Consider the following 26,030-nt stretch of genomic DNA (forward strand, 5'->3'; position numbering starts at 1 on the left):
CTCAGCAGGAACAAGATATTGTGTTTGAGGTTATATTTAGATTTTCCCATCTTATCCATAGCAAAAGAAAAAAGGGAAACATTAGCTTTTACTACTTGGCAAGTAACAAAGTAACAATCATGCAGAGCTCAAATTGAAGAATCCGGCAGCAGGGGGAAGTGACAGCTCCTATTAGGAGAGTATCACAGCAGTCAAAAGAATGGATACATAACTTAGAAGATAAAAGCAGAGCTATTCCCTAGAGATGGGAGTAAATCTCTCACCAGTGGCTTGATGTGAGGTCACAAACGGCAAAAGACTGGGGGGGTGACAGTCACAGGAGATCTCGAACAGTGACCTTTCCCAAGGCTGCTGTGATTCATCCACGAGGAGCGACTTTCATCTGTCAGCAGACATGGATTCACAAGCAATGCTAAAGACTGGGCCTCTACTATAAGAAAGGACCTGATGTCAGGGCAGAATCAATATGCATCAACGGAGTCAATTTTACCACCCTCTTACAGACCCGGGCCGAAGATATGTCACTGACAGTAAGAGTGCATTGGTATTTTAGCACCTTCGTGTGTTTTCCTTTACCTGTCTAGAAAAGATATTTCTGATGCTTAATATATACTTCATTCTAGGTTCTATGATTAAGCTCTATTGCAGAGTAATATAGTCAGAGGAAAGATCCTAGGAAGGGTGTGTATTGACCTCTAATCAAGTTTTTATTTGGTCTGAAGTCTAATATTATTATTATTATAATACAGGATTTATAATATGCACTGGATCTAAACAGTCGGGTGGTGAGCTTGCATGCAGGACTGGGTATAGTATGGATCAGAGAGGCTTGGAGCAGAGCTGCACTATTGCTGTCTATAACAATTTAGGCAGCAAAGCAGCCAGAGATAGGAGTACAAGGATAAAAATAGATACTAAGCAGGTAGTCTTTTCCACCAAGCCAGTTTAAATGTTCATGCTGCACAAGGGCTGATACCCACCGTGGTCTCTGTGCCCGAGTACTACATCTTCTACCACCGTGGAAGTTAAATAAAGCCTGTTATGCGCCTTTTTCAAAACTAAATGACTTTTCAGACCTTGTTAAAGACTCATTAGCATGGTGATGAAAGACCACAGGTAGAGTATTTCTTCTCATTAGCCACAGCTCAGTAGCCCCTGTGCTTCTGTCTAGGGAGACTGCCATGTCTGTGTGACCCGTAGGCAGGCTGAGGGATCGCATACTGTATAAATGCAGCACTAACATTTTTAAATGTCAGCCATGTTTAGTCAGCACTATGGTGGCCAAACACTGTAAAATTTTTATAGCTGCTATATGTAACAAAATTTTAGCCTTGTGTGGAGTAGTGTTTTTTTTTCTACTTTCTATATTTTTAAAAACTGCAAATTGCATCACAGCACTTTACAGAATATGCTAGATTTTTCTAATCAGTTTCTCCACCAAAGAAGCTTCCAGTCTAGTGCGCTACAGAAAATTCACATATTACTGCCAGTTTAAAGTGATTATAAAGTCTTGTTTTTTACTTAAAAATAAATAACATGTCAGGCCCCGTTCACACTGGGGAGACGCTACTTTGCCGGGCGACCTCATAGGTCGCGGCGCGCTGCTCGCACCGCGACCTCGGAGCGGCCGGCACGGACTTCATAACCTTGAAGTCTATGCAGGTCGCTCCGGGTCGCCCCAAAGAAGCTCCGGACCCTTTTTCTAAGTCGGAGCGACTTGTGTCGCTCCTATTAGAACGGGTCCGCAGCTTCTCTATGGAAGGCGAACTAAAGCGACCTGTCAGGCGACCAGTGTGAACGGGGGCTAATACTTACCTCCTCTGTGTAATTGGTTTTGCACAAAGTGGCCGGATCCTCTTCTTCCCGAGTCCCCCTTCTGTGCTCCTGGCCCCTCTCCCTAGTTGAGTACCCCACAACAAGCAGCTTGCTGTGGGGGGCACCCGAGCCGAGGCACAGCTCCGTGTCCATTCAGACACGGAGCCGTGACCTGGCCTCGCACCCCACTCTCCTGAATCGCACCACGCTGCTGTCTCAGGCTATGAATAGGGGAGTCTCAAGCAGCTGAGAAACTCCTGCAACATCGCTGGATAGAGATGAGCTCAGGTAAGTATTAGGGGGGCTGCGACACCTAGAAGGTTTTTTTTTATCTTCATGCCTAGAATGCATTAGGGATCTTTCACACAGATCTGCCTGTCCGTTTTTTTGGTGGATCTGAACATTCCCCACATGCGTCCCTATGGGGCATCGGATGTCAGCGGAGACATGTCCGCTGACATCCGATCCGTCAAATCTGGACGGATGGAAACCCTATTTTCCATCCGTCCAGCGGATTGGATCGGCTGGGATCGGATGAGAACGGACCGAGGAAGGAGCGCATGCTCCGACAACGCGTTGCCTGCTTACGTCATCACGCCCTTGCGTCACGACCGGAGGAGTGTCGCCGGAAGTCCACCTCTGTGTCCCCAGTATCCAGGAAGTGCCGACATCCATTGGCTACAGCGGAGTGCTACTGACTGTTTGTGGCACCCGGACGAACCCATATCACGGACAGACCAGTTAATATGTTATACACTGCCTTTTTCACCTGCTCAATTGTGAGTATAATGGTGTTTATTGTTCTACCTCATTAAACTTTCCTTACTGCACTTAGAGTGGCGCCTGTCTGCTTTCTACAGTCCTCCTCCCACCCTACAATTAAAAAGATTATTGGTGTCCTGCAGCTATCTTTACCAAATGGCATGGATTCTGGAACTATCCAAAAGCCAACAACTCAGAGGTCAATTAGCCACAACTACCTCTGGAGGAACTCTGGTTGAGAATGGCTGTTCTAACCAGTTGAAAAAACAGTACACACACAGCAATATTTTATATACTGAAGACTGGTGTCTCGGTCTACTGTTGGACCACACATCCCAGCATACCATGCTAGCCTAAATCAGAGCTGGGATTAACAGCATTGCAAAGGGTTAGGGGGTTACAAACTCTACTCTCAATCACAGGCTTACAAAATAGAATGGAAAAGCAATGCCAAAAATACAAAAAGGAAACTTGTGAGCTGGCAAGAAGAGGACTCATTTCCTCCTCTTTGCTTCAAATCAAAAGAATTTCCACTTCGATCACTGGCAAGAGAATTGCATTCAGCTTCGTCAAGTCATTTCTTTTTTAAGCTTGTGTGCTGGACTGGGGAGGGTGGGGGTGAGCAATGCTTTTATGCTGCATCTGACATCTGTGCATGCATTAGGAAACAGACAATTATGGGCTCATCAAATCGAAGTTTATGTCCCCGTAGCTTTGGAAGGTTCTCCATTAACGGAATGAGCTGCAGGGAAACTGCAGGGAATTAAAGCCACTTTTCAGACTCAAAGACCAGACTTATTTGCGACCAAGCTGCACACGGTTTTGTTGAAACTAAAAGTGCATCTATGAGGATCAAAGCAAGCCGCAATGGCAAAACAGGTCCCCTGGGTTTTAATTACCTCTCATTAGGCACCACTATACTGAAAAAAAAAAAAAAAAAAAACTTGTTCCATGGGTTTGTCAGGTTTTGTAAAACTTTGAGGGGCTCTGTACACATAGGCATTTGTTAATCTGAGCTTTTGAACTGGCATATGAAAAGCACTATGTTCAGCAAGGATTTACAAAGCATTTCAAAAGCTTTGAATGGCTTTATTGAAATCATGAAAGCAAATTTGCACTTGAGAAATATATAGGCTGGTACTACAATCTAAAAATGCATATTCAATGGCTGTCGTGGTGATCCAACTATTTAATATTTCTGAGTCTCTGACCTCGTAAGCAGATCAATGGCTCTGACTTCACACTGGCTTCTTTGAAGTAAATGTATGAAACATAAATAAAGGTTACCATTGATGACCTTCTAAAAATGCTAGCTGATGGTCCATTATACTGAACCTTTAGCTTTAATAGTTATTGACTCAGGAAAAAAAGCTAATCTGTAAAGTGATCAAAAAAAAACACAAGTCCTCCTTTGGCTCCAACATTTTGAGTAACTAAAGCTGGCCATATTTGGTTCAACTCAAAGCTGGTTCAGCCTAGACCAGATGAGATTCTAACCATCTATGGGCAGGTTGATTTTTACCTAATTTGATCCATCAATCGACTTGGGTACAATCAGCATGTTGGCTTTTGACATGCAATTTTTCTGCTAGCAACGATCATGATCCCCCGGCAGGGATGGCACCCTGCACCCCCCCCCCCCCCCCCCGCTGGGAGAACACAACAGCTCTGTGGGAGGGATTTCCCCATCACCACATGGCTGTGTTGATGGGGAATAGAGGGATTTTCTTTACCTAAATTTTCGTGGCTGTAGGAAAGAAAATCGCATCATCTATGGCCTGCCTAAGTTGGAACCCATTAGCAAAAGGGTCAGCCAGACAACTAGAATTTTTAACTCCATTGTTTACCCCCTCTCTACTTCAACAAGCTTACTTGAAGTGGATAACAAAAAGGAATCCAAAAAGCAGTTTCAGTCTTTCTGCACCTTAAAAGCCTCAAAAGCTGAGACCAAGTACTACAAAGTCCAAATTATTCTATTGCTGACCTGACCCTCCCAAAACTCCTTACCGGTGACCATTTTGAACCATATATAGGAAATGGAGTGAGCAAGCAGTGGACAGTTGTTAACTTTCCTTTAAAACACACATTAAAATGTCATTTTTTGAGGACTCCTGTGAAGGAACATATTGGTACCAAATGTTACCCATTTTTTTTATTATGTCAATTGAATGATCTTTGAAGTGCCTGCTAAATATAATACTTTTCAGTTAGCATTTACAAACCAGGATTATAACATGCCAATGTGTACATAACCTTATGTAAGGGGTATACCAGTAAAAATGTCAGTTGGTCCAAAAGGGATAATTCAGCTATGGGTGGATTGTTGTGAACCCAGTCATACTATGGCTTCTAGGTCTCTCACCTAGGACTTGGACACCTCTTTTCCTCCCCTCCCCTTCAAGGATTTGGAGCCCCCTCCCGAGTGAAATCCTACTAACCTTTACTGCCAAGTAAGAACTCGCACAGCGCCACCTACTGCATTCAGCAGTTATTACTGACACAGCCATTCTTACCAAGTTAACCTTTTATTGCAGATACACATTAACCACTTTACCTCCGCTCACTTTGCTGCTACTGCAGCAAAGTGGCTCGTTCCCGTCCAGCGACGTAGACCTATTTCGCTGGACTCCGCCCCTTGTGGGCGGCGCGCGCGCCGCCGGAGGCTCGTTCCCGCTGTTTTCAGTCACAGCGGGAGTCGGGCTAGGGGAGGAGCAGTGGCGATCGCCGCTGCTCTTACCCGATCGTCGGGGATCGAGTCTGGAGATCTCTGAAGTGACAGGCAGGGTCAGATTGCAGGGTTCAGCATAGCTGAACCCTGGATCTGTCCTTGTGTCACACAGTCACCCCCCCCCCCCCCACACACACGTCAGTAAGCACCAGGCATTAACCCCTCCCTATCCAATAAAATTAACCCCTTTCCTGCCAGTGTCATTTTTACAGTAACAGTGCATATATATAGCACTTATTACTGCAGTAATGTCACTGGTAACACCAAAAGTGTCAAAAATGTCAGTCAAGGGTCCGATCTGTCCGCTGCAATGTCGCAGTCCCGCAAAAATCGCAGATAGCCGCCATTAAGCGTTAAAAAAAAAAAACAAAAATGACAGAAATCTTTCCCTTTGTTAGTAAACGCAATAACTTTTGCGCAAACCAATCAAAATACGCTTATTGTGATTTTTTTTACCAAACATACGTAGCAGAAAACAAATTGGCCAAAAATTTTTAAAAAAATAGATTTTTACATTTTTTTGGGGGGGAATTTCATATAATAAAAATGTGAAAAATATTGTTATTTTTTCAAAATTAGCGCTCTTTTTTTGTTTATAGCGCAAAAAGTAAAAATCGCACAGGTGATCAAATACCACCAAAAGAAAGCTCTGTTTGTGGGAAAAAAAGGACGCAAATTTCGTTTGGGTACATCGTCGCACGACCGCGCAATTGTCAGTTAAAGTCGCACAGCGCCGAATCGCAAAAAGTGGCCTGGACGTAAGACAGCAAAATCCTCCGGTGGTAAAGTGGTTAAGGATTCTCCTTTCACAACTGGGGACCCTTACCATACAAGTAAGAATCCATTAGGGAATCCTCCATTGTTTTTATTGATTTGAAGGCATCTCCCCTCAAATTAAAAATGAAATAATATGCTCTAATGCAGGTTACCTGGCTCTTTCTAACGGGACAATTGAGGGGGTTTTTTGTCCTATCTCCACCAAACCCAATGCAAGTTCTCCTTTACAAATATGACCTTCCCCACCACTTTTAAATCGTGGTTATATATACGTACTCTCTCCTCTATTTTTCAGAAGACCCGAAATCTGGGGCACGAGAGTGGTATATATATATATATATATATACACACACACACACATACACACACATACATATATACACATACACACACACAGATACACTTCAGGACTTCCACCCCCACCTACCTGGATACACCATCCGTGGGTTACAGGAATTTGATCCCTTTATTTATATAATTCATAGAGAACTGGCAATTTGCTTGCCTCAACACTTAATTTACTTTCCAGACCAAACCCGCCTAGGATCCAGTAGCAACCTTGGGAACTACGGACTACAAAACCCTCCCACCATTTTCTATGGGGACAATCATCTCTGCATTTTAGGTACACAACCAGAAAAAAACTATGTGATTATTATATAATACTATATCTGTTCAGCACAACAGTCACTCATTTTTTGCTATTTTCTTCACTTTTCACTTCATAGAGTTTGGTGATTTTTTCCTTGATAAAGGCTATTACATTAATGCCGAAACGCGTCGGAACCCCAGTTCTACAACCGGGAATCACCACTCCGAGTATTAAGTAAAATGGTTCACAATGTTGATTGTTACAGTACCTACATGACTATGTATCATTTTTATTTTCTTTCTCAATTTTTACTTTTTGTTTGATGTACATAATTTTTCAATAAATTTACATATATTTTACAAATTGCCTACACAATCCCACTTTCTTTCCCCTTTGGCCCGAGGAACCAAACCCCCTTTCTAAGTATCTAGGTCTCTCACCAACACCACAGATGAAATCATCATGTCCACCTTTAACATAATGGAATCTAATGCAACTGCTGCACTCAGCTTAGCGCCGATGGGTAGGCTAAGGAATTCAACTGCAGAAATCTCATTCGCTGATATAGAAGGAGTAGAAGTCAGCGTATCCAAAAAAACAGGCATTTACCCAGAACTGAAACAATAGTGTGTAAATATATAGGGCGGAATTGCCGACCGGCCGGCTTGTTGTTTTTATAGCGCGCATACTCTGCATACTATGTAAGTGTATGTCTTTTATTTAATAAATATAGTTTGATGGTTTTACACTATGGAGCCTCTACCGTTCTATATTGCACGATGGCTGTGTATCACTGTGGACCGTGGTATCGGAGCAGAGCAGGCATTTGGGCGACACCCACGGCTGATAGATCTGGAATTTTTGGCCATCTTCCCTGATCTATTTTGGCTGTGAAAATTTGATTGCCTCCTGTCATGGTTTACAGGTTCATTTCTACCAGTTTCTGGTAAGCAGGATTGATGTCGGTGGAGGATTGAGCACCTGTGGTGAATTGCACATTAATTCGATTTTTCACCTTGCGTCACACCCACTGATGGGTCTTATGGACTCTTATTAGAGACTTTACGTTTATCACCATATTTATTGCACTTATTATCAATTTGGTGCACTTTTGATTTTCAGTCCACTGTTTTTTATTTTCATCATCGCGATATTTGATTGCACCTATTATTGCGATTTATGATTAGTCACCTTTATATCACTTAGCACAGCTTGTTTATTACTTTTTGTGTTCTCACACTAGAAGCTGCAGCTGATTTTTTTTAACTAGCACGGTTATAATTCTTGGTAATATATATATATATTATATATATATATATATATATATATATATAAAATATATAATATACACACACACACAGTATCTCACAACAGTGCAACAGCGAGCACACCCCTCACATTTTTGTAAATATTTTATTATATCTTTTCATGTGACAACACTGAAGAAATGACACTTTGCTACAATGTAATGTAGTAGTGAGTGTACAGCTTGTATAAGGGCCCTTTCACACGGGCGTTCCGCATGTCCGTATATCATCCTATTTTTTTGCGGATGATATACGGACATAATGTAGGTCAATGGCATTGCGGATGTCAGCGGAATACCATCCGCTGACATCCGATTTTCGTCCTTTCGGTTCTGTTCCGATTTTTGGAACGGAACCCTATTTTTGTTCCGTTTAAAAAACGGAACGGATGCAAAATCGGATGTCAGCGTTGTCATCCGCTGACATCCGCAATGCCCATAGACATACATTATGTCCGTATATCATCCGCAAACGGATGGGATGATATGCGGACATACGGACCGGATGACACAAGTGTCATCCGCTCCGTGAAGAAAAAAAAAAAAGTGCTGGAGCGGATCGCAATGCGGTCCACTCCGTGTGAAAGAGCCCTAAAAGTGTACATTTGCTGTCCCCTCAAAATAACTCAACACACAGCCATTAATGTCTAAACCGCTGGCTTCAAAAGTGAGTACTTACTTTTGTGAGATACCGAGATATAGATATATATATATATACATACATACATACATACATACATACACACACACATACAAATATTTTTTTTTATTCATTTTTTTTTTTTTTTCCTGGTGACTTAAATCTAACAACCTGATACAATATAATGTACTTTAGCAAGGAACATATACGATCAAACTCCTACAAAAAGGTTTCCGGGGGATACCATTTTTGTAATCCCTAGTAAGTAGCAGACTATGGTGACTATTTTGTTGGCATATGAAAACGGAGAACTGCAGGCAGCTGAAAAAAGTGTTGTGTTTCACCACAACACATTATTAACAGTGAGCAGCTATTAGGCCAATGGTTTAATCTGAACCCAGGTTTGGCTCAAACTTTCGCAGGTCGAGCGTTTGGACGAACTGTTGGGATCAGTCATGTGCACAGGGTAGTCCAACTTTTTAGCTTCCGGTGAGTCGGCAGGCGGTGGGCTTTGTGACTGACAATGATTTACACAATGAGGGACATGTCTGGGGGATTTTTTTTTTTAATGGCCTTGTTAAATGTTTGGGTGTCTTTAGCCTTATTATTAAAGGGGGTTCCAGATTCCAATAAGCTCCCTACAACCACCGCCCAGGGTTGTAGGGATAAGACCCTGGTGCTCAGCAACATGGGGACAACACTCCTCCTATGTTGAGGGCCTGTATGACTTGGGGGGGGTTACTCTCTCCCCCTCCCTCCTTAAGGGTCTGGTATACATTTTTAAGGGGACCTCCTCCCGCAGTTTTTTGTATTTTTGTGTAAAGCCCCCTATAAAATCGTATTTATTTCAATAGGGCTTGGGTTCAGCATCTAAACGTCAATGGAATTCTCTGAAGACTGCTCAAACCAAACCCAAGGCAGTTGGGCTCATCACTAATCGCCATCATAGAATAGAGTTGCAAAGTAGGACTCTTGCTCTGTATGGAAGCAGTGGTCCCTCTGCAGAGATCTGACATGTCCCCTGCTTCGATGTAGCCAGAGCTCTCCAATCAACAGGGAGCATGTGCTTTACCAACTGCAGAGCCATACGTTTGCAGGCAAAGGGAATGCGTAGGACCTCTGCTGAGAGATCACACATTCACAGAAAGAAAGGGTCCTTCTCTGCAACATGCTGCGGCAGAATTCTACAAATATATATATATATATATATAAATAAATAATCAGGCTTTCTTCCTCATTTCAGTACACACAATCATTCAGTCATGATGTACATAAATAGTGAACAGAGATGAGCAGATTAACCCCAGAAATAAGAATTTTGGGAGTGACTCAAATCTTCCTTCCACACACTTTATGTGGATGGAGGAATCCTCCCCCTATACCTTTCTATTCTGACAGGGGCGAGACTTCCCCGCCGTCAGAATATACTGATCATTGCTGTAGGCTACAGCCATCAGCCCTGATCGAACGGGGAAAAATAGGACATGCTGATTGTACAGAGGTTGATTGGTAAATAAGCTTCTGTACAACGAGCCTGCCCATACATGGAACAAAATTTGACTGATCCCTGTTGAACCAGGCGAATTGCGATCCACGTATGGCTGGCTTAAAGGTGCAATGGAAGTGGAATATGCCAAATGTTACCTTTTCAAAAGTCTATTTACTATTCTGCATTTTTACAGAAACATTACACATCCTAATGTCTTCAAGTAATCGCAATAGCACAGGTAAAACCTGGAATCTGTTCCAGTTACTAGGATTTATTAGAAGGCAGCTCTGCATTGCACTACAAACACAGCCTGGCAACACAAATATCCGCCATGTCTACCGATTGTCACTAACTGCAAACAGCCAACACCTGCAGAAAATGCTCCAAGCTCATCTCAGCAGCACCATCTAGTGGCAACAAAGCTGAAGAGCTGTACTGAAATAAAGCAACTTGACAGCAACATTGCTTTAAAGGCACTGCCAAGGGAAAAAATGCGATTAGCTTTTGATGGAAGCAGCCATTTTACACGCCAGAGATCCAGTGAGCAGATTAACAGCTTCACTGTCCAAAATCAGTTTTGTGGGTTTTTGGCAGGTGGTTGGCACCAAGGTCACCAAACCCAGCCTGTGATAAAGGAGAAATTGGTTGACAGTTGAAATAAACAGGAGAAAGTGAGAGGCAGAGGGGACTTGGATCCATGTATACAGCTGTGATCAATGATAACGGATGTGTACCCAGGGCATCAACATTGGGTACTGAGCAGAATACTGCTCTTTCTGTTCACAGATGTGATAGGGGTCAGTAAAGAAATTGTGGATTGAAAAACTCCCTACAATGGGCTTTAGCTCCGGCTGAAGCCTGAGATCCTTGCTCCTCACTAACACCTACTGTTGTGCCGTATAAAGCTCAACACACACACTACAATATGTACAATCTGACTATACAATCACTTTTGGATTTACCAACAAGTACTGTATGTAGTACAAGAGCTTTTCTAATACAATGCAAAATTGGATAGTTTAGGTAGGTCTTCAAAATACAAAGTTTTGGAAAGCCTAAGTTGTAGGACAGAGATTGTACAGTCAGATTTTAAAGTGAATGGTGACTATAAGGGTTGCACCGATAACTTTATCGATGCTAAGCATTTGCACGAGTACTTTAACTTGTGCAAATTCTCCGATACCGATATTTTTTTGTGCGGTGCAGAGCGATTTGAGCCCATACAAAATGAATGGGCTCAAATCACACTGCAAAGAATCGCATTTGATTTGAATAGGAATTTGTTTGAATCCCATGCGATTTCCTGCACTGCTCCTGTGCGAAACCAGACTTGTCATAGTGACTTCCGCCTTGGTTCACAGAGGAGCAGTGTGCAAAACCGCATGGGATTCGGACCTGGAATCTCACCGCATTCCTGTTCAAATCACATGTGGTTCTTTGAAGTGTGATTTGAGCCCATTCTTTTTGTATAGGCTCAAATTGCACTGCACAAAAAAAAAAAAAAAAATAGTGATTGGTAATTGGTATCAGTGAGTGCTGGATAAAAAGCATTGGTACTCGTACCTAAACAGTTATCAGTGCATCTCGAGTGACTAAGAGTCTTTCTGATGTAAGGACCTTTAGTTAAAAAATAACTGAGAAATAAATGATACAGTCCAAGAAGGCTGGAGAGCTGCAAACAATTCTAAAATTGATAAAAACGGTATCTGTGGCTGATGCTATAATTGTTCTTTGGCAAAGACTGGGAAGCTGCCAAATTCATACTAAGCGGCCACAAGTTGTTTAGACTACTGTGGTACTTTCTATTATTGTACATTGAAATATCAGTTTCATGAAGGGCTTTATCGTGTTAGCCCAAAACGGTCATCTGGAATGCTTCTGATATACATGTATCACATGGATTTTTCCAAATAATTTCTATATGCAGCAATCCCTTCGGACTTCTTTCTTGAAATATCAGTTTGTATAGTAAAAAGTTTCTAACTCAATTCATCAGTTATTGTCAGTATGTACAATATTCTCCTAATTCAGCTATTTAGAAGTAACCAATTTCTAACTGAAGATACACCACATATTACAAATGCTATCTTTGTCATTGGAATAACCACTAGGCCGACAACTAGGTTGTGGAGATAGGTAAGAGTGCACATGACTTTCAGGGGGAATGGATAATGATATAAGCGAGCAAATGACGATCTGCATCCAAGCTGAAGCCTAGTTTGAAAGCCTATACCAGTATTTCTCAACCTTTTTCCAGGCAGGGCGCCCTTGAAAAGTATTTTCAGTCTTGAGGCACCCCTGTCCAAGGCTTGATTCACGTTAATGTATATCACGGAACACATGCAAAATTGCGCTCGTTCCTGACACACAGATGAAAGCTCTGCTCTTTAAGGGTGCCATTAATTCCTAATGATCCCCCACACACTGGCAAACATGGGGTGCTTTTGGTATGGCGCAATTAAAAAAAAAAAAAAAAAAAAAAAAGGGTTAGGGACTTCTTTCCCTGCATTTCTGCAGGTAGGGAAGCCTATTGAAATGAATGGGCTGTACTACACGCAGCCACACTAAACCAAGGGCTTGCACACGTCAGGTTAGAGGGGCGGTAAAACCACATAGTTGAGCTGTGTTTACCACCCCCAACTTTTCCCCCTTGGCTGCAGAGGCAGAAGCTGGGGGTGTACACATGCTGTGGCTTCAGCTGGAGGTATAGCCAGGGTGAATGGGGCTGCACTGCAACCACCCCGCAACTGTGTTCATTGCATGGTTGTGATGTGGTAATGCTGCATTTACAGGCCTAAAACAGGTGGTAAGGAGGCAACATATTGCCTCTTTACCACCTGTCAGTCTCTGAAAAGTGATACGAGTATGGATTGCTTTTCAGAGCAGCAGCAGTCCTTGCTGCTATCACAAACAAGTCCCTAAAAAAAGCAGTTCTGACAGTATAGAAATGGGGGGGGGGTCAAGATTAAAAGTAACATTCATACACACACATACATACAGACACATGTACAAACACACACTATCTCACAAAAGTGAGGACACCCCTCACAATTTGGTAAATATTTTATTATATCTTTTCGTGTGACAACACTGAAGAAATGACACTTTGCTACAATGTAAAGTAGTGAGTGTACAGCTTGTATAACAGTGTAAATTTGCTGTCCCCTCAAAATAACCCAAAACACAGCCATTAATGTCTAAACGGCTGGCAACAAAAGTGAGTACACCCCTAAGTGAAAATGTTCAAATTGGGCCCAATTAGCCATTTTCCCTCCCCGTTGTGATGTGACTCGTTAGCATTGCAAGGTCTCAGGTGTGAATGGTGAGGAGGTGTGTGAAATTTGGTGTTATCGCTCTCACTCTCTCATACTGGTCACTGGAAGTTTAACATGGCACCTCATGGCAAAGAACTCTGAGGATCTGAAAAAAAGAATTGTTGCTCTACATAAAGAAAGCCTAGGCTATAAGAAGATTGTCAAGACCCTGAAACTGAGCTGCAGCACGGTGGCCAAGACCATACAGCGGTTTAACAGGACAGGTTCCACTCAGAACAGGCCTCGTTATGGTCGACCAAGCGAGTTGAGTGCACATGCTCAGCATCATATCCAGAGGTTGTCTTTGGGCAATAGACGTACAAGTCTAAAGATGATGCACAAAAAAGCCTGCAAACAGTTTGCTGAAGACAAGCAGACTAAAGACATGGATTACTGGAACCATGTCCTGTGGTCTGATGAGGCCAAGATAAACTTATTTGGTTCAGATGGTGTCAAGCGTGTGCGGCAGCAACCACGTGAGGAGTACAAAGACAAGTGTGTCTTGCTTACAGACAAGCATGGTGGTGGGAGTGTCATGGTCTGGGGCTGCATGAGTGCTGCCGCCACTGGGAAGCTACAGCTCATTGGGGGATCCATGAATGCCAACATGTACTGTGACATGCTGAAGCAGAGCATGATCCCCTCCCTTCGGAGACTGGGCCGCAGGGCAGTATTCCAACATGAGAAGCACCCCAAACACACCTCCAAGATGACCACTTCCTTGCTAAAGAAGTTGAGGGTAAAGGTGATGGACTGGCCAAGCATGTCTCCAGACTTAAACCCTATTGAGCATCAGTCAGGCATCCTCGAATGGAACGTGAAGGAGCATAAAGTCTCTAACATCCACCAGCTCTGTGATGTCGTCATGGAGAAATGGAAGAGGACTCCAGTGGCAACCTGTGAAGCTCTGGTTAACTCTGTGCCCAAGAGGGTTAAGGCATTGCTGGAAAATAATGGTGACCACAAAAAATATATCTTTCCATATATGTTCCGGATCCCCCATATATTCCTTTACCCCTTGATCCCACAGATGTCCCTTGGAGCCATATTAAGGATACCTCATTTGGATAGTGTCTCGGGTCTGAATCTTTTTACACTGGAGGTCTGACCGTAAGGAGGTTTCATTTCCCACCAGAGTACATATACCCCAGGAGAGCACAACGCTTTATACCCCCTGTGGGGGTTTGGAGTTCTGGTGAGTGCGGGGCATATAAGAGGGGAGCACTCCTTATCCATTACCTATACACCTGGAAACGGACCACCTCTAGACCAATCCACTGCTTGGGAGATATCACTTATTTTGTTCATGGACTTTTATTAATTATTTACATTTGCACTTGGTTTAAACCACAATTTTTATATTATTTATACCCATTTCTCTTTGGCACTATATTTATTGGTTTCACCAATATCCACGTTTCACCTAGTCACCTTGATGTCATTTTTTTACTGTAAAGCCACTGGATTATTATACTGTTAATATTTGTACTTGCAGATTCCCTGTGCACTTTATTTACCCCCTTTTCTTTCCCTTGCTCCAAGCACTTTAGTTGGTACCCAGTTTGTACCAATTTCTCACTTCCTAGATCCCTTTGGGGGACCATCACTTTGTTCACTGGCACCCCTTTTTGCCTAAACACACCCCTTGTGTGTGCACATTGAACTTTATTTCCATACCATTTATTGATGTGATTTTACATTATTTGTATTTTATTATATATTTTTGTGACCACCATCTTTTTTGCTTTGTGACATACACCATACCTACCAGAGGCAGCGCTATCTACCTCACCCTCTCCTTTACACAAAAAATATAGTGACACTTTGGGCCCAATTTGGACATTTTCACTTTGGGGTGTGCTCACTTTTGTTGCCAGTGGTTTAGAAATTAATGGCTGTGAGTTATTCTGAGAGGACAGCAAATTTACACTGTTATATAAGATGTACACTCACTACTTTACATTGTAGCAAAGTGCTATTTCTTCAGTGTTGCCACATGAAAAGATATAACAAAATATTTACAAAAATGCGAGGGGTGTACTCACTTGTGGGATACTGTACACACAAACACACACACACAAAGCCCTTTTAAAAGTACTAGTACAATACCTTTCCTCATTAAGCTGGGTACTGCACTGTAGGGGAAGCAGAGCGCACAGCACACTCCCCTTCCCTTTCACTTTATTGAGGCTGACAGAGCTCCCTCGCAGTGCCGATGTACAGTTCGGCAAGGGATCAGGAGACCGGGCTCATCTGACAGCCCTTCTCTACCATGATCTTGCGGCACACCCGAGGACCGCGGCACACCAGTTGAGAAAGGCTGGTCTATACAGTTCAGATGACCTGACCACACAGATAATTGGTAACTTGCCATTTGTTTCAATTCCTTAAACGGGTTTTCAGCACAGATACAATTTTTTTTTTTTATTTACTCTAAAAACAGAAGAATTATGGTCCATCAGACAACAGACTTTCCACTCCTTCCTTTGTTATTCAGGACTTACTGTTGCGGTCACTTTGTCCCAGTCTGACACAAAGGCTCGGAAACCCTCTCCAAACACAGTTCCTGCAGTCCTAGAATGAGAATACACAGTTAGTTCCGGATTTAAAATGGTGTACACTTTTAGCAACTTTGTTGCTATTCTGAACAAATGAAAGCACCCTGTAGTAATAAAGGGGGACACAAGATGGAATGACAGTGGTGTACAGTGGAGCAGGCATCTGACACACCTGGAAGTGTTGGATTCTAGAGGTGGCTGTGGCTCTTGAACAAAGAGAAAAATGAAATCACCGCCCACTGGATGGACAAGTATAACTAATCTTTCATCCCTATAGAGAGCAAAAAGCCAAGTTTCCTGCAATAGAAGTGGTTTTATACTAGTCTCTCAAGCTGCCCATGTCTTCTACTTTCCTTCCATTTTAGCACTGCAGACTACATCAATCTCTTAAATAATAAACACTTATGTGAGCATCAGATGCCTGTGTGCATGAACACTAGTGAGGAACACTATGGTTCTTCACTCTGACCCCTATGTCACGACTGGACTCAGCAGGGACGTAGGGGGTCAGAGTAAGGAACCACATCAAATGAGAAGAGACATAAGCATCTGAAACGCCTTGACGTGTTGCATGCCAAATAGACAGACGGAGGCTGCAACACTGTAACAGAGGGGAAAGTAGAAGACACTGGCTGCCAGAGATTCACATACAATACCTCTACTTCTGTAGGAAACTGGTGTTTTTTTAATTTGCTTAGGAACCTGTCTCTTTAAAGTAGACCTTGCAGTACAATGCAAGGTCCACATATAATTTCCCTTAAAAATAAAAGTAGTCAGCAGTTACAAAATGTACCTGTAAAGAAAAGGAGTTGGATTTATACTTACTATACCCAACCTCCTGCATTGCATGGCTTAACACCACCATCATTCTGGAATTACTAGGGAAAGCAGAGCAGGTTACATCTCCTGAGAGACACTCTAATCCAGGCATCACTAAATGGCAGACCAAGGTCTGGATCCAGACCGAGTCGTTGTCCCATCTGGACCACGGTGGTCGCCACTAAGGAGTCGGCTCTTTCCTCCAACCCCTGCCACTGTAATTTTCATGGCAGAGTGGAGGGTGGGAGGCACAGCAGAATTGGGCGATGGGCAGGAGCTGCTCAAGTTAATTGTTTAAGTTAACTGGCAGGTGATTGGTTGCTACAACGCACAGCTATTTTTAAAAATTGCCAGAGACTGGAGCACCGCTTTAACTTAAAGCTGACCTTGCAATGAAAATGCAAGGTCCCTTTTAAGTTACACTCTTATTGTCTAACTTAAAGCGGTTGCAGAACTTTTTTATTTTAGGTAAAAAAAAAAATAACAGGTTTAGAACTACCTGCCCTGTGCAATAGTATTGAACAGAGCGGCCCCCTGCCTCCTCTTCTGGGGTCCCCCACTGCTGCTTGCTATGGGGACACTCATGCAGGTGTCAGTAGACACACACAGCGTGGCTTGGCCCAGCCCCTGCTTTCTCCTCACTAATGGCTCCTGCTGCTGTAAAAGCCTTTAGTGCCGGTTTCCACTAGTTCGACTTGCTGTGCGACTTGACGTGTCAAGTCGCACAGCAAGTCAAAAGCCATTGATTTCAATTCGGCCCGTTTCCACTGCCGCGACTTCAGTTGCGGCGACTTCAAAAGTAGTTCGTGCACTACTTTTGAGCCGGCTTCAGTGCGACTTCCCTCTATAATGAGGAACAAGTCGCACTGAAAGCCGCAGTTTACTTTCGCTACGAAGTCGCGCTAGAAGTAGCACGACTTCGTAGCCGCGGCAGTGGAAACGGAGCCTTAGTGAGACCAAGAGGAGAGTAGAGCTTCAGCAGATGTGTACAGCAGGAGTATGCAACTTATTTTAATCCATGCATATGTTCCAGTTTAAAGCTGGTGCTATGACCATTGCTCCAGGTTTCCCATTTTATAAAACAGAAACAAAACAGTCCAGTAGCTTAGAATGGAAAGGCGCGTCCCTGATTCTTCCTCCTCAAAAAACAGACTGGCTTCAGACTGCACTGTCTACTGTTAACTGTGGAGACTGGAAGCTCAGGGTAGCAGCACTGAGAAAGCAAGAGCCACCAGCAATAAAAAGTTTGTAAACTGCAGGTGCCGGAGTAAGAGTTTTAACAACCGTTTATTGATAAAAGTTTATTTTGTTGCACTCAATGTGTTAAATTAAAAACAATGAGGGCTTAATACTACTTTAAATGATTAAATATGCAAACTTTCAGGACCCCTTTGGTTCCTCCCTCATTGGATAATGCCTAAGCAAGGAACCTGACTGATTGCAAAAACATGCATTGATAATAACTTGCTAGGAAAAACAAAACTTGTTCCTTTCCACATGAAACTATTATATAAAAATTGAGAATGCAATAGAAATGCTAAAATCACCCAAAATCCCATGGTGTTCAGGAAAAGAGTCAGGGACCATTTGAAGGTGATACCACGGTTGGAGTTCCCAGGTGATCTATGAAATCAGTGCATAACTCAGCCTACCAGACTCCAATAATTAACCCTTTGGCACAATGGGTGTTAATGCAAGTACTTTGTAGTACATCTGGCAGGAATGTGCCCAAGCTGAACTATAGAAATTAATGTAGGACGACTGTGAAGTGCTGACTGAACCAGGAATGAATAAATGATGACACCAATCCTTAAACAACTGTACAGACAAATGTAACAAGACAGCCTGTGATTAATATTTATTTTCTAACGTGATTCTCTTGCCTCTCATCAATGTTGGGAAAAGGAGTTTAATTTAAAAAAAAAAAACACGACAGCTTAAAAATTAAAATTTTTTCACAGTTTTGGAAAAGGTAAGAAAGGGTTAAAAGCGGTCAGTATTTTTTTGCCATCTGTGTCCCATTGGGGAAGAGTCCTGTAGACAGAACAGAAAGTGAAGGAAATCTTCACTTAGGTATGTGTCATTAATACAAGTGATCCCCTCTGTTCCTGTTCTGGGGAAAACCCAAAATTTGGATTTCCCCTACTTTCAGTCCTAGAGACAGGAATGCAAATATCAATAAAAGCTAACGCCGATGCCAAATCCTGAACTTCTATCACATTTCACATAGGATTTTTGAGATGCTGCAATCATGCCAGCAATTTTACCCTCAAGGCTGGCTAACGCCGATGCCAAATCGTCCTTAGTGATGTAGGCTGAGACAGAAGCACTGGATGTTACTACTATGCCTGACAACCGTCATGGCTCAGATTGGCTTGACGCCTCTGGTCCTTCAGGGGAGGTAAACACAGAGGAAGCACAGCTAGAATCATTTAATCAGAGATCTTGATCGGGATTTATAGCCTAAATCTTCTTTCTTCCTTTTTGTAAAAAAAAAAAAAAAAAAAAACCCAACATGGAGAGCTTCTCCAATCCGTGACCATCACCTTTAAGACACTGGTGAAAAAAACTGAGATACTTCCTGTATAGGAGGGGTTATATAGAGGGGGACTTCCTGTCTTAATTGGTTGCCAGTGTCCTTTCACCTATAGGTGGGGCAGATAGTTATGAATATGGCTGCTCTGTATCCTGTGATGTACGATAAATAAAAAAAATAAAAAATTATACTCACCTCTATACTGTAGCATTGGTTTGATGCCGCCCACGTCGGGCTCTAAGCTCCCATAACTGGGTGATCACATGACCGCTGAGCGCTCAGTTCTTGATCAGCTTGGAGCAGCAGAGAACGGTGAATGTGGTCACTGATCTCTGCGCTGCTCCTTTAGCACTCACGGGAGTGACCTGTGACCCAGGAGAGAAATATGACCAAAAAGCTTTGTCCATTCTTCTCTTTAATGCAACTTTCAGGTGGGCTGTGGTGAAGTACAGAAATCTGAAGCCTATCAGCATTTTTCCATCGCGCACCCTTGTCACCCTCCATCATTTTCCCCATCTTCTGTTCGTGGGATTGGCTTTCTACTTTTCACAGAAGATTGCAACAGCACTTGAAGTCAAATTAAAAGAATTTTCCATAAGGCAGTTCACTTTCGGTGAAACACTTTAAGGCTCTTGAACACCTAGCGTTCGCGGTTCGTGGGATATGTGCGGTTGTTATTCTTAGTATAATGCTGAGGCTGCTGAGGTGGTGATAGCATTTAGCTCAAATCCCCAAAAGATATTTGAAATTCATTTTTTTTAATTATTAAAAATGAAATGCAATTACTTTTTTTAAGCAAGCAATGAAAATGATTCCTACATACTTGATGGATTCCAGGACGGTCTGACGATGTTCTGCAGCTTTGAGGCGAATTTGTTCCCGGATGATATCAGCATTTTCTCGTTCTACCTTGCCACGAGCTCGAGCCTCTGCCTCAATTCGAAGCATCTCATTTTTATGTCGCAACTCCATCTCATGCTCCACCGTGGCTAATTGGGAACAAAAAATAAAGTATAAGCAGAGAGAAGAAAAGACACTTTATTCACCTTGTTTCCTAAAATCTTTAAAATGTGTACCAGTCGTCTGGATGGGATTTCATTTTCCGCAGAAACAAAAAAGGTACAGGATCATTTTGTAAATCAGCTTAGAAGTTAATCTCTTTGTTGGAGTTCCCAGATGATATTTGGAATCAATGTATAACAGCCTATCAGACTCCAATAATAACCCAGTTGTCTGGATGGGGATTCATTGTTAGAAGAAACAAAAAGTTACAGGTTTATTTTGTAGACCAGATCGCCATGTCCGCAAGATTGCTGCCAACCTGATTGCTAAAAAAGGATGTACATTTATTTTCCCTGCACCAAATGGCTCTACAAACCCAGATAATACCATATAAAAGCAGTAGCAGTAACATCAGCACTATGCAGTACATAGCATGTCCATGCACTATGAAAAATGTTCATATTTGGATTACTGCACAGATCTGGAAGAAATTCACAAAGCATACCAAGGTTGAGTATTGGATAGAATAAGGAAGGATTACATTTCTTAATTGATGTTGTGTCTCTGCTGGGTAGACACGCCCTATTTATCCTGATAACCACGGTCACTGGGACAAAAAGTGATGAAAAATCCAACATTTTAAGAGGCAAGGGTAAATCGTTCAAGGAAGACACCTGCTCCAGTGATATCTAAGCAAGTTAAAGCTATTAAATAATCTGCCCTTGTTGTTTTAACTTTGGATAGTAAAACATTTTTTTTCTGCCAGTAAATACCTTATACAGTCTTTCTTGTCTGGTAAAAAGCCTAGGCTAATGACATCAAGCACAGCTCTGTGAAATGTTTCCAATGGGACACAGACAGCAAAAAAATAAACAGACAGGGTTTTAATCAACCTTTACTTAATCAAAAAAATATTTTGCAGAGGCGTGGTCTCGGTATGCGAACGTGAGGACGTGCGGACCTTGAGATCCGGGCACACCGCTTCAGAACACTCGCAGCGGCTATACAGGAGACTCCTCACCCCACAGGATGCCTCTTAAAGGGCAGCAGTCTCCACAGCCTCAGCGGACCCCTCGGCCTCGGTCTAGCTCCATAGATGCTTAACTTTTCCGTGAGCCGTCGGGGATCTGCCGAGCATTCCAAGATGGCACTGGAGCAGGATGTCTCGGTCTCCCACCCGGTCCCGCCTATCTCTTCACCAAGCTTAGTACCGGCCTTGCTACCTCTCCAATCCTCCCCTAGTTTATCAGACAGTCAAGACAAGGGTGATGCTGTTGAAGGGGACCTGGGGGATAGAAACCTTCATTCTCACATCCTGTCTCTCCCCACCAAGAAGGAACTGGAGAGATTTGCCACGAGAGTGGAGAGGGCCCTGCGTCAGGACATTAAAAAACCTACAAGCAGAAATAAAACAGATTGGGAGCAGAGTGGAATCCCTTGAAAGCAGATCAGATAACATAGTCCCTTCTATGCAAGCCCTGCAAGACCATTGCAGAGCCCAGGATAAATGGATCAATTCCCCACTAGATCATTCGGACGACTTTGAAAATAGAAGTCGCAGAGTGAACATACGGATCAGGGGTCTACCAGAAGCTACCTCTTCAAGGGACATTGTCCCCCACCTTACAAGGCATTTTCAAGCAAATCCTGGTTTGAGGTGTCCACCGACAATATTTATATCGATTGGGCTCACAGGGCCCTGCGTCCAGATGACCCTGACAAGCCCAGAGACATCATATAAAAGTTGCATAAATATTCTCTGAAAGAGCATATTATGCCTCTTATGCGTGGTGTTTCTCATGTGGACTTTGACGGCGCCAAGTTATCTCTCGTCGCACACTGATGCAATGCAAGGCAGTGAAGCCACTGTTGGAAGCCCTCCGAGATGCGGACCTCTCCACCATCGCTGGGGCTTTCTGTTTAACCTCTCTGTCCATAAGGATGGGAAACAGATCACTTTACGGGATAGGGATGACTGCCTAATTTTTTGGCTCAACTTAACCTGTCTCAGGTTGATATACCTGACTGGTGCTCCTCGCCAGTGCCTACCCGTCCTCCAGCATGGCAACTAGTACATAGATGTGGCCAGAATCACCCAAGATCAGGATCCTCCCATCAAGCTTCACAACAAGCACCCTCTCCTAGAAATGCCTGAATAGTTTTTCCTCTATTGTGAGGTTGTGACTTACCGCCTGCCCTTGGAGATCTCTTTTCACCCCAAGCTTGCTTCTATTTTTCACAGACTCAACCATCCTACTGACTGATGTTACACTACCCCTTCCCCTCAGCCCTGTAGTACTTGACTCAATAATGCACAGGTAGTGTGCATTATTACTGCTGAAGTGAAGGTGCCACACAGCTCATGCCTGCTGCCTTATTACTTTCCCTCAAATAGGCTGACTCTTTAGAGTCCTTGATCCTGATTGCCTCCCCTAGCCCTCCGACAGTCCTCTCTTCCCTCTGAGGCAAGACTGGCTGTAAATATTGGTCCTTTGGGCATTTGGTTTTATTTTAGGTTTGTTTATTTTCAGTGTTTTGCTCTGGTTTCCTCAGTGCTGCCTGGGACTTGTGTTGGACTATTGTAGGTCTCTCTCTCACCCCACCCCCGGCGACACTAGTCGCCCTATGATTTCAGAAGGTCATGGCTTCTCTGAAGGTGGTATCATACGTGCGTGGTCTAGAGTCCCCCTGCAAGTGTGGTAAGTTGTGGCTTGAATCCAAGAGACTGGATGCACATATTCTCCTCCTGTAGGAAAACACCCTTTGGTCAAAATGCAGTCCCCTGCTTACCTACCCACTTATATAGTCAGTGGTTCCTTGGCAATTCCCCTCGTGCAAAATCGGGAGGGGTTGCTATAAACATCCATAAAAATTTCCCTTTTGTTCCAGTAGACCATTATGCATATCCTCATGGGAGATTTTTGTTCCTCAAAAGACACCATGCATCACCGCACACTCATCTTCGCAACTGTGTATGCCCCGAACACGGGACAGCTGGCTTTCTTGGACTCTATGCTGGAATCCCTATCCTCTTTCCATGAAGGACAACTGATTTTAGGGGGGGCGGGGATTTTAACATGAGCCCAGATACTCGCGCATTGATACGTCCTCTGGCCCCTCGGTCCACTCTCTCTCCTTGAAACACTTTCAGAAATCCCTACATGCTCACCACCTAGTAGACTGCTTGAGAATCTTACACCCCTCTGCCAGAGACTACAGCTACTACTCAGCCACTCGTGACATCTACACATGTATTGACCTACTCCTAATAGACCAATCTTTTTTGGAATCCCTCGCGGGTGCGACAATATGCTCCCATGCGCTTTTTGACCTTCGCCTTTGTCACCAGACAATGGACATGGCGATTAAACGATAACTTAGAGGACGCTGTAGTGCTCCAGAAAATCTCAAGACACCATCTCTCAATATTTTAACGAAAACAAGTCAGGAGAGATAGACCCACCTCCCTTTGGGAAGGTCATAAAGCGGTCATCAGGGACGAACTTATCTCCCAGGGCGCCCGTTTGAAACAGGAATACACTAGTGAGCTTCATCTGCTTTTAGCCAAGCAGAGCTTAGCCATGAGCGTTGGCCAGCGACTGAGGCTTTGCTTCTGCTCCAGTCCTCTGAGCTCTCTAGCGCTTTAGAAGCCCGAATCCAAGCACACTTACGGCATGTTTCTCAAAAATTTTACAAATTTGGAAATAAGTGTGAAAAACTGCTGGCCAGGGCCCTGAGGCACCAACATGCTACTACACACATACACAATATCTAAACAGCTTTGGGCACTCAGGTTTGACATCCCTCCAAAATAGCAGAAGCATTCAGCAACTATTACGCACAGCTTTACAATCTACTGAAAACGCTCCCTGGGGCTTTCCCAGTCTGGAAAACTTTGTATATTCTCCAATATTTGGAGGCGGGGGGGATTTCCGAAGCTCACGGCTGAGGAGGCAGGTAAGTTAGATGTCCCTATTACTCCGGTTGAGTTAGCAGCTAAGGAGCTTCCCAAGGGGAAGAGTCCAGGCCCCGATGGCGTTACAAACACCTACTATGCAAAATTCCATTCACTTCTTTATCCCCGATGTGTTCCTATTTCAATGTTCTAGCTACAGGACCCCACATGCCTCGGGAATCCCTGCTGGCTTATGTTACAGTTCTCCCCAAAGAAGGAAAAGACCATACTTTACCCAGTAACTATAGGTAGATTTCCCTCCTAAACACTGACATCAAAATCTTAGCTAGAATCTTGGCAAATCGCTTAAAGCCTGTCCTGCCGAAGGTTATCCACCCTGACCAAACAGGATTCATAGCAGGTAGGGAAATCAGAGATGACTCAAATAGAGTTATACAAATTATCCATTGGTTCCACTCACAGGCCAATCATCAGCCCTGTCTGATTCTCCGGAAGCCTAGGTCAGGGTAAACGGAGCCCTTTCGTGGCCATTCTCTATTAGGAATGGGACACGAAAGGGCTGTTCCTTGTCCCTGCTTGTCTTTGCCCTCACCTTAGAACCCCTGCTATCCAGAATTAGAATGAACCCAAACATCCAAGGAGTCCGGACAGGTTCAGCTGAACAAACTCTCAGCTTACGCAGACGACGTATTATTTTATGTGACCAACCCACTGATATCTCTGCCGAACATCATGGCAGAACTGCTTGAGTTCCACCTGCTCTCAAATTTCAAGATCAACTACAGTAAATCTGATATCTTAGCCCTTATTGTCCCATCTGCAATGCGTACACAGTTGCAAACATAATTTTCTTTCACATGGTGCCAGTCCTCCCTGAAAGAGTTAGGTATAAATCTTCCTTAACACTGCTCCGATCTGTATGCATGCAATTATGCTCTGTTGCTAACCACCATACGGAAAGAATTGTCTAACTGAAACAAAACATCTTTTTCATGGATAGGTCGTGTGAAATTTTGAAAATGAACATCCTGCCCAGTATTCTCTTTTACTTTCAAAATGATACCCATTTCACTGCACCGGTCCTTCTTTTCGAGCCTCAACAGCCTTCTTATCCAGTTCATCTGTAATGACCATCGGCCGCGATTGGCTTTACGCCTCTTGCAGCGTCCCAAAAGGTCAGGTGGCTTGAGTATTCCGGCCAGTTACCGATATTATGGGACGATTGCCTTGCAAAGAATCCTTGATTGGCATCACCATGTATGTTAAAGACAAACTTTGGGTTCTTATGCAGAAATCCCTGGCGGGTCGTAACTTATCCCAACCCCCATGGCTTCCCCGCCAATGTAGAGGGCTCTCAGACTATGTCTCACCCACCTCCCTCCATGCCTTACATCTGGAGGGATGATATTAATAAACAGATTCAGCTTTTACCACCAATTTCCCCTCTAGCCCCCCTGGGAGGGTTCCCTTGGTTTGAGCCAGGAGAATGTCTTTCCTTTTTTAGGACTTGCGCATTCAGAGAGGTGCGATGTGGTAGGTTCAGTCAAGAACAAGGGCTTCTCTCTCTTGATGCCCTAAAAGAGCAGTATGGGCGCTTCCCATTAGATTAATGGAGATACAGGCAACTTCACCACTTTGTCAGTGTGGACAGTGGGCGAATCCCAGGGGACTGGAGATGCACAGAGTTTGAGAAATATTGTTTAGGGGAAGACCCGATACACCATCTCAATGCTATACAAGCTCCTTCAATCCAGGGGATCTATGGCAAAGCCCCTG

General features: G+C 43.4%; 1 protein-coding gene across 1 annotated transcript in view; it reads right to left on the bottom strand.

Annotated features, from left to right (window-relative positions):
• Positions 1-26,030, bottom strand: part of ATAD3A (ATPase family AAA domain containing 3A) — a 168,499-nt gene that overhangs the window by 113,838 nt on the left and 28,631 nt on the right. Inside the window, exons 6-7 of the mRNA XM_082273194.1 lie at positions 20,160-20,325; positions 15,928-15,997 (exon numbers count right to left, since the gene is read on the bottom strand). Coding sequence (XP_082129320.1) covers positions 15,928-15,997; positions 20,160-20,325 — 236 coding nt within the window. The remainder of the gene's footprint in view (positions 1-15,927; positions 15,998-20,159; positions 20,326-26,030) is intronic.

The sequence above is a fragment of the Pelophylax lessonae genome, assembly GCF_965119305.1.
Source record: "Pelophylax lessonae genome assembly, chromosome: 12".
NCBI classification, from domain to species: Eukaryota; Metazoa; Chordata; class Amphibia; order Anura; family Ranidae; genus Pelophylax; species Pelophylax lessonae.